This window comes from Silurus aristotelis, assembly GCF_946808225.1.
Source record: "Silurus aristotelis genome assembly, chromosome: 10".
Lineage (NCBI taxonomy): Eukaryota > Metazoa > Chordata > Actinopteri > Siluriformes > Siluridae > Silurus > Silurus aristotelis.
The window spans coordinates 30,264,244-30,279,243 of NC_139583.1; the positions used below are offsets into that span (position 1 = coordinate 30,264,244).

Here is a 15,000-nt window from a genome sequence, read left to right on the forward strand (position 1 = left end):
ACAAGGTACCGTCTAAGATATTTTCTATAGTTCCCTAGAGTACTATATTACTTATTATTATTCTTTCTGTAGGTCTATATAATACTCTATAGCTCTCTCTATATATTATAATCCAGTTCTCTATATTTCTCTAAGATTTTCTCTATTGTGCTCTCTTTAGTACTCTATAGTGTTATATAGTTCTCTGTAGTTCTCTAAGTTTCTTTCTATAGTTCTCCATAGTACTATGTGTGTACATGTACATTTGTGTTGTGTGTGTGTGTGTGTGTGTGTGTGTGTGTGTGTGTGTGTGTGTGTGTGTGTGTGTGTGTGTGTGTTACCATTGCAGTTGTTCTGGCAGCAGGTCCCAGTGACAGGATAGTGACAGTTGGGTCTGGGACACTGCTGATGACAGTCTACTCGTCCTCCTCGACACACACACTCCTCACACGGGTTCACCGGGTTTGCAAACGTGTCACCATCAACATACACCTGCTTCTGAACTCCACAGGCTGACAGAAGAACCAGCAGGAAAACACTAAGTCAATAAAACACTGACACTGTGTGTGTGTGTGTGTGTGTGTGTGTGTGTGTGTGTGTGTGTGTGTGTGTGTGTGTGTGTGTGTGTGTGTGTGTCTGTGTGTGCAACTACTTGGACATTGAGGACAGCACTCTCCAGGTGCGGTGTACGGGTTGGAGCAGGAAACCGGGGGACATTCCACTACACTGCAGCGCACTGAGCCATCCTACCACACACAACACACACACACACACACACACACACACACACACACACACACACACACACACACACACACACACACACACACACACACAACATTAAATCTTAGCTTGTACTTAAGAAATAAATGTAATGATCTTATACAGTGTTATGTAAAAATCTCAATTTTAATGATTACATACATATTTTTTATTTATTTGATATTTCGTTATTTTGTACAGTGAAACAGTACATTTAGATTTTTGAGATGTTCCATTTGCTGTATCAGTTCTGCTGAACAATCTCAGTATACAGTATAAATCTGTTCTTCATTTTCAACAGGAAGCAACAATAATAATACAATTAATCCGTTAGAACAGCAGGAGTCCCAAACAGCTGGAGATCTGGGTTCTGATTGGACATTTTACCTGACAGGTGCAGCTGTTACACGTGTCGTCTGGGTCGAAGAACGTCTGCCCATTTTCATAAACACGCTGGTTGTAGAAACAGTGATTACACACTGGACAACATTCTCCTGAAACGAACCAAAAATCAGCAACACACATTTTACACAAACATAAAGGTAATAAAAATATAAAGTTGGAAAGTAAAGTAAAAAGTAAAACAAAGAAAAAAATATAACATAAAAAATTACATAGCAAATTAAAGTAAAAATTTTAAAACAGTTAAGTAAGTTAAAGGTTTCAAAAGTAAAAAGAAATTGAAAAAGTACTTTACATTGAAATGTAATTTACTAAGAAAATGAAAAGTACAATGTTTGTTAAAATGAAACTATTAAAACAATGAAATAATTCCTGCATTACATTTATATTAGCAAAAATGAATTAACAATATCAGTAAAAATTCAGTGAGTGTAAATATTGGCACCCATCATTCAGCTAATGCATGAAATTGCATACTATTTTTGATTTTTACCTTTTTTTTAAATAAACATCAATAAAAGCACAGGGCTGCTGAATACTGGATTCTGATTGGTCTGAATGTGGGGGCTGTGATTCATTTCTATTATAATAGTAATGAGACTGGTGTTTTTTAAGAGGAAATTGAGTTTGATTTATTTTTCACACCTTGCTCTGTGTTTGGATGGCGGCAGGACAGAAGAGGACACTCTTTCACTGAACACCGAACTTTCCCCTCTGTACAGGAGCACCTGGTGCAAGGCGTGTCCTCAGAATCCCACTCGGCCTTGTGTTCATATTCAACATCGTCCAACACACAATCTACACACACACACACACACACACACACACACACACACACACACACACACACACACACACACACACACACACACAGAGAAACACAAGCACATTCACATGCACACACACGCAAAACAGAAGAATACCTATAAATTTAAAACTTACTTCATTAATGTCTCTTTCTGTGTGTGTGTGTGTGTGTGTGTGTGTGTGTGTGTGTGTGTGTTACCTTTACACACAGGACAGCAGACATGGGGATCTCTGACAAGGTTTGCACATCTGACTTCGGGACATCTTTCCTGATGGCATCTTACATTTCCTCTCTTAACAACACACACACACACACACACACACACACACACACACACACACACACACACACACATGTCGAAATTGCTAAAGCTGATGTTTGAATATGAGGAACATCCATTCAATCTATGAATAAACATGAATATGCAAATAAGGCACACCCACATGCATCTTATTGCAAAATAAAAATGTTTTTCTTCAAATTAAATAGTGTTAGCACATAGCTCCTGTTTGCTAAGCTAGCTAAAGTAGCTTATGTTAGCTTATGATGAAGAGGGTTGTCATGATAACGGGACAATATATTCTGAGGTTTATGGTTACTAATTTGCATGTGTAATGTTTATTCAAAGCAATATAATATTGTATAATATATTTTATATCATACAATATTATATTAATAAACAGATTATAAAATATTATTATTATTATTATTATAACTCAGGACTGACCTCACACACACACTCAAGGCAGGGTCCGTTTCCCGCTGGTTTAAACACCTCACCATCAGCGTATACTCTTCTCTCAAATTCACAAGCTACACACACACACACACACACACACACACACACACACACACACACACACAGTAATAATACACATTAAACCTTTAGCTTATTAGCTGTGTGTGTGTGTGTGTGTGTGTGTGTGTGTGTGTGTTACTTACAGTTGCATGTGGGGCAGCAGGTGTCACGCTGTCTTGTGGGGTGTGTACATTGTAGAGAGGAACACAACGACTCTGTATTCTCACACACAACCTCCCCGGCCTGCACACACACACACACACACACACACACACACACACACACACACACACACACACAATAAACAAAAAAGACCCAGCATTAAAAATGAAAAAAAAAAATTTTGTAGTTTAAACAGCAATTGAGACAAATGTCTGGTTTGAGTGTATGAGCTTAGTGTTGGGGGTGAGTGTTTGTGGTTAAGTGGTTGGAGTTAAGTGTGTATGGTTAAGTGTTTGGGGTTAAGTGTTAACTACACTTACTAAACACTGACAGGTCAAGCAGGGATTCAGTTTGGAAGTAAATTTCTGTCCATCTGAATACACCTCCGACTCATAATTACACTGTTCACACCTACACACACACACACACAAACACACACACAGAAGCAGTGTAACAGTGTCCTCACACTGTCTTTATATTAGAAGTGTGTGTGTGGGTGGTGTGTACTCACTTTGGACAACAGTCTCCGTTTCTACTAATTGGATGAGGGCAGTTGAGGGCGGGGCAGGGGAGCGGCTGACAGTTAATATTTCCATTCTAAAACACATTAACATGACGATTAGAGCAGCTTTAAACAATTAACAGTAAGTGTGTGTGTGTGTGTGTGTGTGTGTGTGTGTGTGTGTGTGTGTGTGTGTGTGTGTGTGTGTGTGAGTGTGTATGTGCGTGTGTGTGTGTGTGTGTGTGTGTGTGTGTGTGTGTGTGTGTGTGTTAATTGTTAAATGATCTGGACTCACTTCACATACACAACGCTCACATCGATTATTACTCGGAACCGGTTCTCCTTTCAGAAAATTCTGTCCATTCCGAGAGCAATCTAATCAGACATGATGATCAGATCATCTCACAACATCAGATTCCACAACAGCAGTGCTTCAAATGCAGTACATTATCACCACACACACACACACACACACACACACACACACACACACACACACACACACACAGAACCTTGACTGTGTGACTCACGCTCACAGGATGGACAGCAGGTTCCTGGAGAAGTCGTTGGGTCTCTACACTCGGTGTTACACTTCTCTCCGAAACAATCGACACGTCCCTCCTGGGAGAAAAATAAACATTTCATTTAAAAGCCATAAGTAAGGCAGAGGAGCAGAAGCTCTGTAAGACCTTTAATACCGTAAATGTTCTGATTTTTTTTTCCTTGTGACATTGTGACCAACTCATCACCCAAATCCATTTAATTTTGGAGCATGTGGTGCTGAGTAAACCTCACAGCCCTCTGTAAAGCATGGTGGTGTTAGCATCATGTTCAGCATGCTCTTCATGATCTCTGACTGGTTCACATGCTTGAGATTATATACAGTAGCTACATCCTAAACCTTATCATGACTTTCCCAGAAACTTTATCCTGAACTGTTTTTCTCTACATGATGCTGTGTGTTTAAGTTCTCGAACAAACTCAAGATTCTTCCAGATCTCCATTTAAACCATTTTGTCACTTCTCACGGTTTTACAGCTAAATGATCGAACTATAACTGATCTTCACTGATTCTTTTTGTAAATAATTTTGATGTTCATTTTTGCTCAGATTTATAATGTTTACTCCCAATAAATAATTTTATAGTTATTGGTTGCAACGTTGCACAGAGTGAAAAAGTTCACAGGGGGGTGAACACCAACACCACCTGGGAAATGACTAGAAACACCTGGTGTTTTATGGTTTTTGAGACACATTAGTCCAAATGGGACATTTTAGTGTCTAACAGAAGAACTTGTGTAAGAAGAAGAACAGGAGAGAAGATGTGATCAGACTCCCTCACCCCCACACTCACACATGGAGGTGGAAGTTTAATGGTTTGGGGTTGTTTTGGAGCAGTGAAGATTCTGGAAAGTGAAAGAAATCCTGAACCAACATGGCTCCCATTCCATACGTCAACATCATGCAGTTCAGTCTGGACTGAGGAGAGCAAACAGTCATCTGGAGTGATGTCTCTCATGGAACCACCTGCCCAGTCACCTTACTGAAATCCTACTGAACTGCTCTGTGACAAGAGGCTCAGCGAAGAGTTTCAGCTGAATGTTTGGAGAAATGAAGTGTCCTGGTGCCGAGAGTGTAAAACTGTTCTTCATGCTAAAGGAGGATTTTTCAATGGGAATAAAGTGGAAGATCTGAACATTTCGATTTGTTTGGTCAAAGGAAATGTTTTATTTTATTTTATCTGCAAGTTTGTTGCATAGAAAGAAAAGAAACATGCATGTGTCTCTCAAAAACCATAAAACACAGTGTTTCCACACTTTCTACAGAAACTCTATGCACAAGGCTCCATGAACTTACTGAGCATGTGCAGACACGACAGGGTTCTCCAGGATGCTGCCATTTTGAGCCGTGCTCATGCCTCACCCCCTCATGGATGCAGCCTGTAAACAAAGTCATTACACAAACACTATGATGGGTAATGCAACAGACACATGCAAAACACACACACACACACACACACACACACACACACACACACACACAAACACACACACACACACACACACACACACACACACACACACACACACACACACACACACACACACACTTACTTCGACACCTGGGACAACACTCTCCACTGACGGTTTCCACCAAACCACATTCAGGTGTAGGACAGGGTACATTGCTACACCCCACGTTCCCATTCTACACACACACACACACACACACACACACACACACACACACACACACACATTATACAGAACATAGGAGTGTGTCCCTTAAGTGCACATTTTTATAGTGTGTGTGAGAGGGAAATTTTTTTATATACTTGAACATAAATAAATAAATAAATAAATAACATTTAGAAAATAAATGTAAATTTTTAATCCTTTTTATTCCACAGTTTATCAATCATTTGTGTAAATGTGTGTAATGTGAGGCTTCATGTTACAATGTTATAATGAAAAGCTGGAGTCTTACAGAGCAGACACAGAGTTTACACAAATCAGCCGGGTCTGGAAAACTGACTCCATTAGGAATGACCTCACCACGATATTCACAGCGAGAGCAGTCGCGACAGCACGAGCCGAACTGAGGCTTCACTCCGTTCTCACACGACTGAGGACAATTCTGTCTGTCAACACACGACATGCCGCCATTCTGTAAACAAATAAACAGCAAAAATATCTGTTAAAACAGTTCATGTTTTAATAATCACTTCCTAAATATTCTAATCTCAGTCATTTCAAAATAATCCCCATTCCAGTCACTTCCCAATAATCCCACTCATTTTTTTGTATTCCTGATCGATGCCTGATAATCCCAATCCCAGTCATTCGCTAATAATTCCAAACACAACAATTTCCCAATGAATAATTGATAGACTTAAAATAAATATATACATAAATAAATAAATACCTTTTTGAAAAGAATATTTTATTAATATTATAATCCTTTTTATTCCACAGTTTATAAATCAATGTGTGTAATGAAGAATGTGAAGCTTCATGTTATGATGCTATAATGAAAAGATGGAGTTTTACATACAGGGCACATGCAGAATTCACAGCAATCCTAATCCCAGTCATTAACGATTTATCCCAGTTTCTGTCATTTCCCAGAAACCTCAAAACCAGTCATTTCTCATTAATTCAAATTCCAGTCACTTCCCAGTAATCCCAGTCCCAATCTCAGTCATTTCCCAGTAATCCCAGTCCCAATCTCAGTCATTTCCCAGTAATCCCAGTCCCAGTAGTACATGCTGTATGAGTCTGAATGATCACACACCTTACAGGAGCAGGTCTGGCAGCCGTCCACGGTGCTGTAGGAGACGTTGTGGATTCGCTCTTCTATTCCACACACTAAAACATAGAGAACGTTTGCTGTTTCAGCGTAGCTAACGCCACAGGAAGTGGACAACATCAAAGAAACATCAAAGAAACAACAAAGTTGTTTTCCCCGTGAGGAGAATGACACAGAACAGTTCCGATCATACGAGAAAAACACCGACTCGGCCTTTCCGTCGCTGAGGTGAAAAGGATTTACAGGAAATGAGATAAATGAGAATACAGCAGCGTGATGGGTGAGTGTGTGTGTGTGTGTGTGTGTGTGTGTGTGTGTGTGTGTGTGTGTACCTGAGCATCTTGGACAGCACTCTCCAGGTCTTTTAAAATGATTAGCACACTGTGGGGTGGGGCATCGTATAGAGTGACATCTTACTACACTATCCTATAGTGCAAAAATACACACACACACACACACACACACACACACACACACACACACACACACACACACACACACATTTATTTATTTTTACTTTCATACCTCAGTAATATCTAAATATAATTATAAAAAAAAATGAATAAAATCACTCACAGTGCAGGTGCAGTTGAGGCACGGATTCCTTTTGGGTACAAACACTTCTTCATCATTATACACACCTCCATCATACTCACATCCTGCAGAAACACACATCAACAATTTATTCTTTTAAACGGTTCTCAGGTGGTTCTTTCAGATCATTCATTATTTCACACAATAGTTCGAGACGATAAAACCTACTTTCACAGACATCTCATTCCGACTGTTACAAATTTGATCAGATGTAAGGTTTTAATGGAGGTTGGAACGTTTCTCACTTTTTGAAGTTTCACACTGGACTTTCCCAGAGGAGCAGGAACACTCTGTTCGCGCATCAATACTCCAGTGAGATCCTTCTTCCATCTCACGGCTCTCCCAGGTACAGGTCTTCCTCACACACTCACACGACTCCAAATACTTTACCCGAACCTGCAGGTCCTCATTCTACAACACACACACACACACACACACACACACACACACACACACACACACACACACACACACACACACACACACACACAATTGGATAAGTTCTCATCTCAGAACAAAATGTTTTAATTTCACCCTAAACAGTTTATTCCTCGAGAAGAACACTTCTTCTCACCATTCTTACAGAATGTTACTTCAGAACCTTAACTAAACATTTAAAGCCCTGAGAGGAAACACAGAGGAATAGTGGTTCTGGAAACCTGTTGTTTCAGAAAGTCCAGCATGGTGGTAAAGTTGTGCAGTATCTCCTCCAGGTTCTTGACTCGTTCTCGTCTCTGTTCACCGACAATCGCTCTGGCTCGCGAAGCCGCTGGGGGGCCGAGCACCGAGCTGCGATCCGGCTGGTCCTGGAGCTCCTGCTTCACATCCACAGAGGTGTAGGGGGTGGGGCCAATGGGGGCGGAGTCTAAAACACACAAACACCTAGGGTAAAAAATATATTTACATTCAAATGTCACGATTATTATATTATATATTAATTATATATTATATATGATATATATGTACTTTGATTAATTAATTGTATATTATCATTAAAATACTATTTGTTATATATAGTGTATAGTGTGTGTGTGTGTGTGTGTGTGTGTGTGTGTGTGTGTGTGTGTGTGTGTGTGCGTGTGTGTGTATATTTGTGTGTGTGTGGACAGAACATAAATCTCCGTAAGGGAAACATCAGATTGACCCCGAGCTTTTAAAGTTCTCCAGAACTCCTGACACAGAACCAGAAACTTCCCCCTGAAGCCCCGTAAAACTTTCCACAGCTCCACCGTAAACCTCACAGATCGTCTCGTCTCACTGAGCCTGAACGGGAGTGCCATCAGGGCGGAAGGAGAAGTGGACGAGTCGAGATGTGAGCGAGTGTGACGGAAATTTAATCCTCGAATTGAGGAGCTTTAACAAGATCAACAGGAAGATGTTTTACCGCTAACGTTCCTGCAGAGCCACGGACGTTTCTCGTAGGGTTCGGTGGAGATCACTGCAGTCTGCATTAATCCCTGTAAACACACACACACACACACACACACACACACACATACAAAAATAAAGCAAAACTGAGTTTTGAGGCGAAGCTCTAGCTGTGATGTCACTAATTAGGTTTAGAATCTGATATACATTATTAGTTACCTGAAAACTTTTTACAGCATGTAGCTAATGTAGGTTGGTTGTCATGGTAATGCACTCAGTTAATGGCTAGCTCATTTTAGCTAATAATTCTATTAATAATCGTGGAAATGACTCAATGGGTGTGTCCTAATTTGCATATCCATACATATTCATATATCTTTGCATTCATAACGAAGTGTTTGGATACTCACATAAAATTTGCTAGCTTTGTCGTCTGCCGTGCTCGCTAAGGTTACCCGGACGCCATGAGGAGGACGATTAAGGGTCAAAGGTTGTTCCTGGTGTGTAAGTTTCAGGACTGTAACTTCTTTACACTCCTTGAAAAGCCACACCCACCCCGGAGCCACACCCAGCACCACCCTCGCCCACTTCCCGCCTGAGAACGGGTTTCCTCCGGGGAATCGGAGCACCTCGGGTTTCATGCCAGGTTCGGTTCGGATCTCCAGCTGGAGAAAATCCTCCTGTATGTTGGAGACGAGGCGTAAGAGAGGAACGTTCCCCGGAGCGCTCAGAGAGAGCAAAGTCGCCGCCGAACCTCCGACCTGCCGAGCCACCAGGAACACACCGAGCGAGCCACGCCACGCCCTCACAAAACGCCGACTCACGTCCAGAGGGAGCGTCACGTGAGGCGTGCGGCAGTGGAAATGCCAAGCGGGCGTGCCAGGGTCGTGACCTTCGACCTTGTTGATTTCTCGAGAGAAGTGTGTGTCGCTTAAAGTTTGCAGAATGTCAATGACTGAAGGAAGAAAAATCAAACATTATAATAATCAGAAAAAAAACATAAGCACTTTATTATCTCACCACATACAGTTTATTAAGTGTTAAAACACACTTCAGGATACACACACACACACAAATACACACACGCACACACACACACACACACACACACACTGACACAAGAACGTGTGTGTGTGTGTGTGTGTGTGTGTGTGTGCGTGAGTGTAGTTCTGGTCCAGCACAGCTGTTCCTGTTTCTCACACTGGTTTCAGAGCAGAACAGTTACACTGCTGCAGCTGTTTGGACAAAATTAATAACAATAATAATAATAATGATGAGAAAAATCACAGAATCATAAAAAGCTAATGTTAACAGCCATGGCATGTGTGTGTGTGTGTGTGTGTGTGTGTGTGTGTGTGTGTGTGTGTGTGTGTGTGTGTGTGCGTGTGTGCAGTAGGGGGAACCATGTATAAAAGTTTGTGTAACTGTGTGTGTGAGAGTGTGTGAGTGTGTGTGTGTGAGAGTGTGTGAGTGTGTGTGTGTGAGAGTGTGTGTAAGACGGTGTGTTACGGACTAAAACACTACACACTTTACACTTTTCACACTTCACACACTGCGTATGTCCATCCCCCTGAGAGAGTGTGTGTTTATCCTGCAGTAATGATGGACATGCAGATGCGGATGCGGAATGTGAACAAAAATCAGATTAAAGATCAGATTATTTGCAGATCAGTTTTCTCCAAAAAAAATGTAAACAGAAACTCCACAGATCAGATCCCAACTGTTTATATGGAAAAAAAAAAGGGAAAAAGCACAATTTCAGCCATTATGTCTTATCAGAAAACTCCAGACTTTCTGAACGTTCTGATTTATTTAAGGGTTCCTTTGAAGTTCTGCAGTTTTCTATGGTTCTTTACAGTTCTCTACAGTTCTCTACAGTATCCAATGGTGTTCTATGGTTCTCTCTAAAGTTCTTTATGGTATTCTCTAAAGTTCTTAATAGTTCTTTATGGTTTCTTAAAAAAAATCCATATAATTATTGATTGTTTCTAAAAGTTGAAGTGAAGTTTGTCAGGGTTCTTTAATAAAATCTTGATTATTTAGGTTTATTTATTAAGGTTTTTTGATCACCTAAGAAGTAATTAATGTGTGTGTGTGTGTGTGTGTGTGTGTGTGTGTGTGTGTGTGTGTGTGTGTGTGTGTGTGTGTGTGTACAGCGTCCTAGGAGCGGTTAAAACTGTGTTTTAGTGTGAATGAAACTCACCCTTTGGGTCCTTCTGCAGTTTAAGCTGCTTGTTATGGTGAGCTGAAGAAGCAGAGCAGATCCTCCACAGCGCACACACACTCAGAAGAGCAGAGAGAAACCTTCTCCTTCTCCTCCCCATTACCAGCTCCATGTTCGCCCCCAGCTGCGACCACCAGACCAGGACAAAGAACCTACAAACTTCTTCCAAGAGTGGGAGACTCACAATGCTGAGGAAGACAGCGGTGCTCTTTAGTAGACCACTGATCCCTGTCCTGCATTTCTCACACACACTCACACACACTCACACACGCGCCATGACATAGGGCTGCTGTTTCCTCCTTAATGACAGGAATTCGCGCTCGTGAAACAAGAAACATCTGGCGCTGTTTCAGTGATGGACGAACCGAATCCTGAAAGAATCGATTCATTTTTGTCCTGTAGTGAGTCGGTGTGATTGACTCTCGAGACCAAATTAAAAAAAAAATTTTTTTATTATTAGAATGTTTTTTTTTCCTCGGCAGCTCTCTCTCTCTCTCTCTCTCTCTCTCTCTCTCTCTCTCTCTCTCTCTCTCTCTCTCTCTCATACGGTTTATGTTCATATGTTTTGAGGTTATTTTAATTCATTAATTTTATACTCCTAACTATTATCACTTCTACTACAAACCAATTTATTATTCATATTATTATTCATATTATTATTATTATTATTATTATTATTATTATTGTTGTTGTTGTTGTTGTTGTTATTATTATTATTATTATTATTATTATTATTATTATTATTATTATTATTATTATTATTATGTTGTTATTATCTTTTCTCCCTGCTGCTATTCGACTGTATAATCAGAGCTGCTCTCAGTGAATCAGTCACTAAAATACACTATTATTGTGTTTGTAACTGTGCAATAATAACAATAACAAGGTTTTGTGCAATAACACTAATTTAAACCATGCAATTTTACCTGTGTGCAATATGTGTGTAAACTTTATTGTTGGTCTTTTTCTTTTGTATTTGTACACTGTGATGTATGTACTTGTATTATATCTCTACTTTTTATATATTTGCACATTTCTTTTCTTTGCTGCTGTTACACAGAAATTTCCTCACTGTGGGATGAATAAAGGTTTATCTTATCTTATCTTATCTTATCTTATCTTATCTTATCTTATCTTATCTTATCTTATCTTATCTTATCTTATGTGATCTTAATTATAATACATTTCTTAAATGAATAAAAAAGTCCTGAAAGTAGTCAAGTTTAAACATTCTGCAAAAAGAGAGACACATTTTTATCTTCTATTTTCATGTTTTTTTACTCTGTAGCCTGTGAGAAATATTACATTAGAAATGTTGGTCTACATCACAGACTCACTGTAAGTTACTGAGATCAGAATCTGACACTTTATTGATCCCATAAGGGAAGTAGTTTGTTTGCAGTTTCTCACAGTAAAATATCATGTAAAGAGTAAAGTAAAATAAAAATAAGAAATATAAATAAATATACACATTAAGGTATATATTAAAATAAATGAATTTGTAGCAGCGGTGAAAAACAGATGGCAGAAAAAGTCAGAATATAATAATAGTTCTAAGGCCTGTTAACTAACTAGTGCACTATAAATATAACATATGAATAAAACTATACCTACAGTATCTATAACGTATAACATCTATATCATAAATTTAATTTATTATTTGCTATAAAAAAGATTATGGTGTTACTTGAGGGTAAATTAACCGAATTTGGCAACTTGGTCATTAATGGTTCCTTTCCTTGGTTCCTGCTCGGAGCGTGGGGCAGAGTGCTTCCTGCCCCAACGGACCTCTGTTACTGTTTATTAATCACGGGTCTCATTTTTCACTTTTTTTGTGAAATAAACGATAAATAAAGAACCACAAATTCTATCTGACACACAGTGATTAAAAAAAACCCAAAACAGTTTGCCCAGAAGTGGCGATTTATATGTGTAGTTTAAGATGTTCTTGTGGTAAGCGGCCAAAACGAGGCTGAGGAAAAAAAGTGTCTCTGTAATAAATGGAGAATCTTCTCACTAACATCACTTCAAATCAGATCCATTGATCTTCTTGCACAGCTTGGATCTGATTAAACAGGAATGAATGAGTCACATGAGGAGAGAAAACAAATCAACCCTCACAAAGGTTATCACAAAGATAAGTTTGTGTTAGAGGTTGCTAACGGATTCAGAGATCATGTGACAGAGCTGTGGATGGAACCTTCAGGAGAAACATCTCCTCAGTGTGGGTAGAAATGTGGGCCACGTTTATATTTAGACATGCAGGGAAAAGGATTTAAAGTGCAGTATATTAAACACAGGTATGGGTGAAGCTGTTTTTAAAATCTCAAATACACATCCTCCTGAGGCCACGCCCACATTTTAAATCAAAGAAAGTCTATATAATCAGACGAACGCTTAAATCCCAGAGAAAGACAGAAGACGACAAACCACACACAGTTACAGATAAACCTTCTCAGACAATGCAGACTGAGGTTGAATGTACATCAGGTGAAGTTCTGTCTCGGTTTTGTATTGGGATCAAAGCACCAGACATGGCGTCTGTTCACCGGACGTCTCTCAGAGCTGATTAGATCTGCAGACGAAACACCACCAACACAAAGACAACCCAGATTACTTTTCCCAAAGTCTGAAAAGCTGCAATAAAGACGAGTGAAGGAATTCGCTAATCAGGAGAACATCTGAACCTGTTGAACTCATGAAAAGAACTTAGTGAAAATGTTTTTAAGGTCCAAAAGATGAGACGTACCTATACTATATATTTATACTGTGTGTGTGTGTGTGTGTGTGTGTGTGTGTGTGTGTGTTCATGTTGTCATTCATGTTATAGCAGCTTCAAACACTTGTTCCTTTACCATCCACTCTTTATCAATGAGTAACTTTAAAAAAGGAGAAACTCATCTGTCCTGAAGACGTACCAAAACCTCACACTGTTATACTGCACTGGACACTGCGTCCACACATCTTCCACAAACACACTTCAATACTAACCCTCCGTCCTCTCAGGGTCCAACACACTTCCAGGCTCTTCTCTGTTCTATCACCAAAAAACGTCCACTTGATGTCCAAACAGGTGAGTCTCCATTAGTCATCAAACCACACCGTCTCCTCCAGATGTTCTCACTGTAGCACTTCACCTTTAAAACTGCTTTTTTTTAGTTTGTGCTCATAATTTTTTTAACACAAATTTAATAAAAAAAAAAACATCGAATTATTTCACTGACACTTTTTTCACTGTTTAACTTTTTTTTCCATTTTATTTTCCTTTTTAAAGCAACTTTATGATGTCATTTCTTTCATATTTCTTTGTGATAATAAACTGATTAAGAAATTTACTATTTTATTTCTTAGTTTATATTTATATTTTCCTTATTAATATTTTCTGCTCTTTTTTGCAGAACCTTCATCAATGTTTTCAAAACAGTTCTCTTATAAACAAAGTTTACTCGGATTTTGTCGGACTCTCCTGCAGTATTTTAAACATTTTATCTCTGGCGCCCCCTGCTGGTCAGTAATCAAACACGTGTGTGTTTGAGAGAAAAGAAATAATCTTTTTTTTCTTTTTTTCTCTCAAAATATATATAACAATAAAACAAATGTCTAATTGAAATATATGTGTAAAAGCTCCTGTGCGTGTGTGGGTGTGTGTAGTTTATGGTGGGAGGAGTCAGATGACATCACTTCCCCCGTGATTGGATTAAAAGGGATCCAGGAGATCATGTCCTTCACGTGAGAACGATGTTTTTATTAATAAATATATTTTATTGTGAAAAAGCTCTGAGGTGCCGGACACGTGTGAGACGTGGGTCATGCTCACGGCATCACGGCTTAAACACACAGTCACGTACACAAACCTTCAAAACCTGGACAGAAGAGTTTATTTCAGTCATAACGGACGGGTTGCCTGAAAAATAAAAAATCCCCCCAAAATTCATTTGCAACAGGAAGCACACAAAACATCTAAAAATGTTTGGAATAAAAAAAATGGAAATGTCAGTGTGACCATGTGCATCATAATCTGATTCAGAGGAACTGTGTGAGTGTGTGTGTGTAGTGATAGCAAAATATATATGTGAAATAAAATAAAAATA

The 15,000-nt window shown here is 39.2% G+C and overlaps 2 protein-coding genes across 4 annotated transcripts in view; both read right to left on the minus strand.

Annotated features, from left to right (window-relative positions):
* The window catches only part of kcp (kielin cysteine rich BMP regulator), a 23,291-nt gene extending 11,959 nt beyond the window's left edge, over nucleotides 1-11,332 (minus strand). Inside the window, exons 1-22 of one of the 3 annotated variants that reach the window (XM_083552810.1) lie at nucleotides 10,889-11,330; nucleotides 9,096-9,640; nucleotides 8,702-8,774; nucleotides 7,977-8,182; nucleotides 7,563-7,728; nucleotides 7,300-7,382; nucleotides 7,056-7,149; nucleotides 6,709-6,782; nucleotides 5,902-6,081; nucleotides 5,529-5,622; nucleotides 5,272-5,354; nucleotides 3,951-4,035; nucleotides 3,710-3,789; nucleotides 3,424-3,509; nucleotides 3,233-3,323; nucleotides 2,894-2,993; nucleotides 2,679-2,764; nucleotides 2,150-2,243; nucleotides 1,789-1,941; nucleotides 1,129-1,235; nucleotides 632-725; nucleotides 321-491 (exon numbers count right to left, since the gene is read on the minus strand). In XM_083552810.1, the coding sequence (XP_083408936.1) occupies nucleotides 321-491; nucleotides 632-725; nucleotides 1,129-1,235; nucleotides 1,789-1,941; nucleotides 2,150-2,243; nucleotides 2,679-2,764; nucleotides 2,894-2,993; nucleotides 3,233-3,323; nucleotides 3,424-3,509; nucleotides 3,710-3,789; nucleotides 3,951-4,035; nucleotides 5,272-5,354; nucleotides 5,529-5,622; nucleotides 5,902-6,081; nucleotides 6,709-6,782; nucleotides 7,056-7,149; nucleotides 7,300-7,382; nucleotides 7,563-7,728; nucleotides 7,977-8,182; nucleotides 8,702-8,774; nucleotides 9,096-9,640; nucleotides 10,889-11,021 (2,878 nt within the window). In that variant the 5' untranslated portion in view covers nucleotides 11,022-11,330. Of the gene's footprint in view, nucleotides 1-320; nucleotides 492-631; nucleotides 726-1,128; nucleotides 1,236-1,788; nucleotides 1,942-2,149; nucleotides 2,244-2,678; nucleotides 2,765-2,893; nucleotides 2,994-3,232; nucleotides 3,324-3,423; nucleotides 3,510-3,709; nucleotides 3,790-3,944; nucleotides 4,036-5,271; nucleotides 5,355-5,528; nucleotides 5,623-5,901; nucleotides 6,082-6,708; nucleotides 6,783-7,055; nucleotides 7,150-7,299; nucleotides 7,383-7,562; nucleotides 7,729-7,976; nucleotides 8,183-8,701; nucleotides 8,775-9,095; nucleotides 9,641-10,888 lie in introns of all 3 variants that reach the window. The other 2 variants (XM_083552809.1, XM_083552811.1) reach the window with 2 other exon arrangements.
* Nucleotides 11,333-14,764: 3,432 nt separating this feature from the next.
* Nucleotides 14,765-15,000, minus strand: part of calub (calumenin b) — a 9,388-nt gene continuing 9,152 nt past the window's right edge. The window contains exon 7 of the mRNA XM_083553133.1: nucleotides 14,765-15,000. This exon is cut by the window's right edge and continues 641 nt beyond it. The gene's annotated coding sequence lies outside the window, so the exon portion shown is untranslated.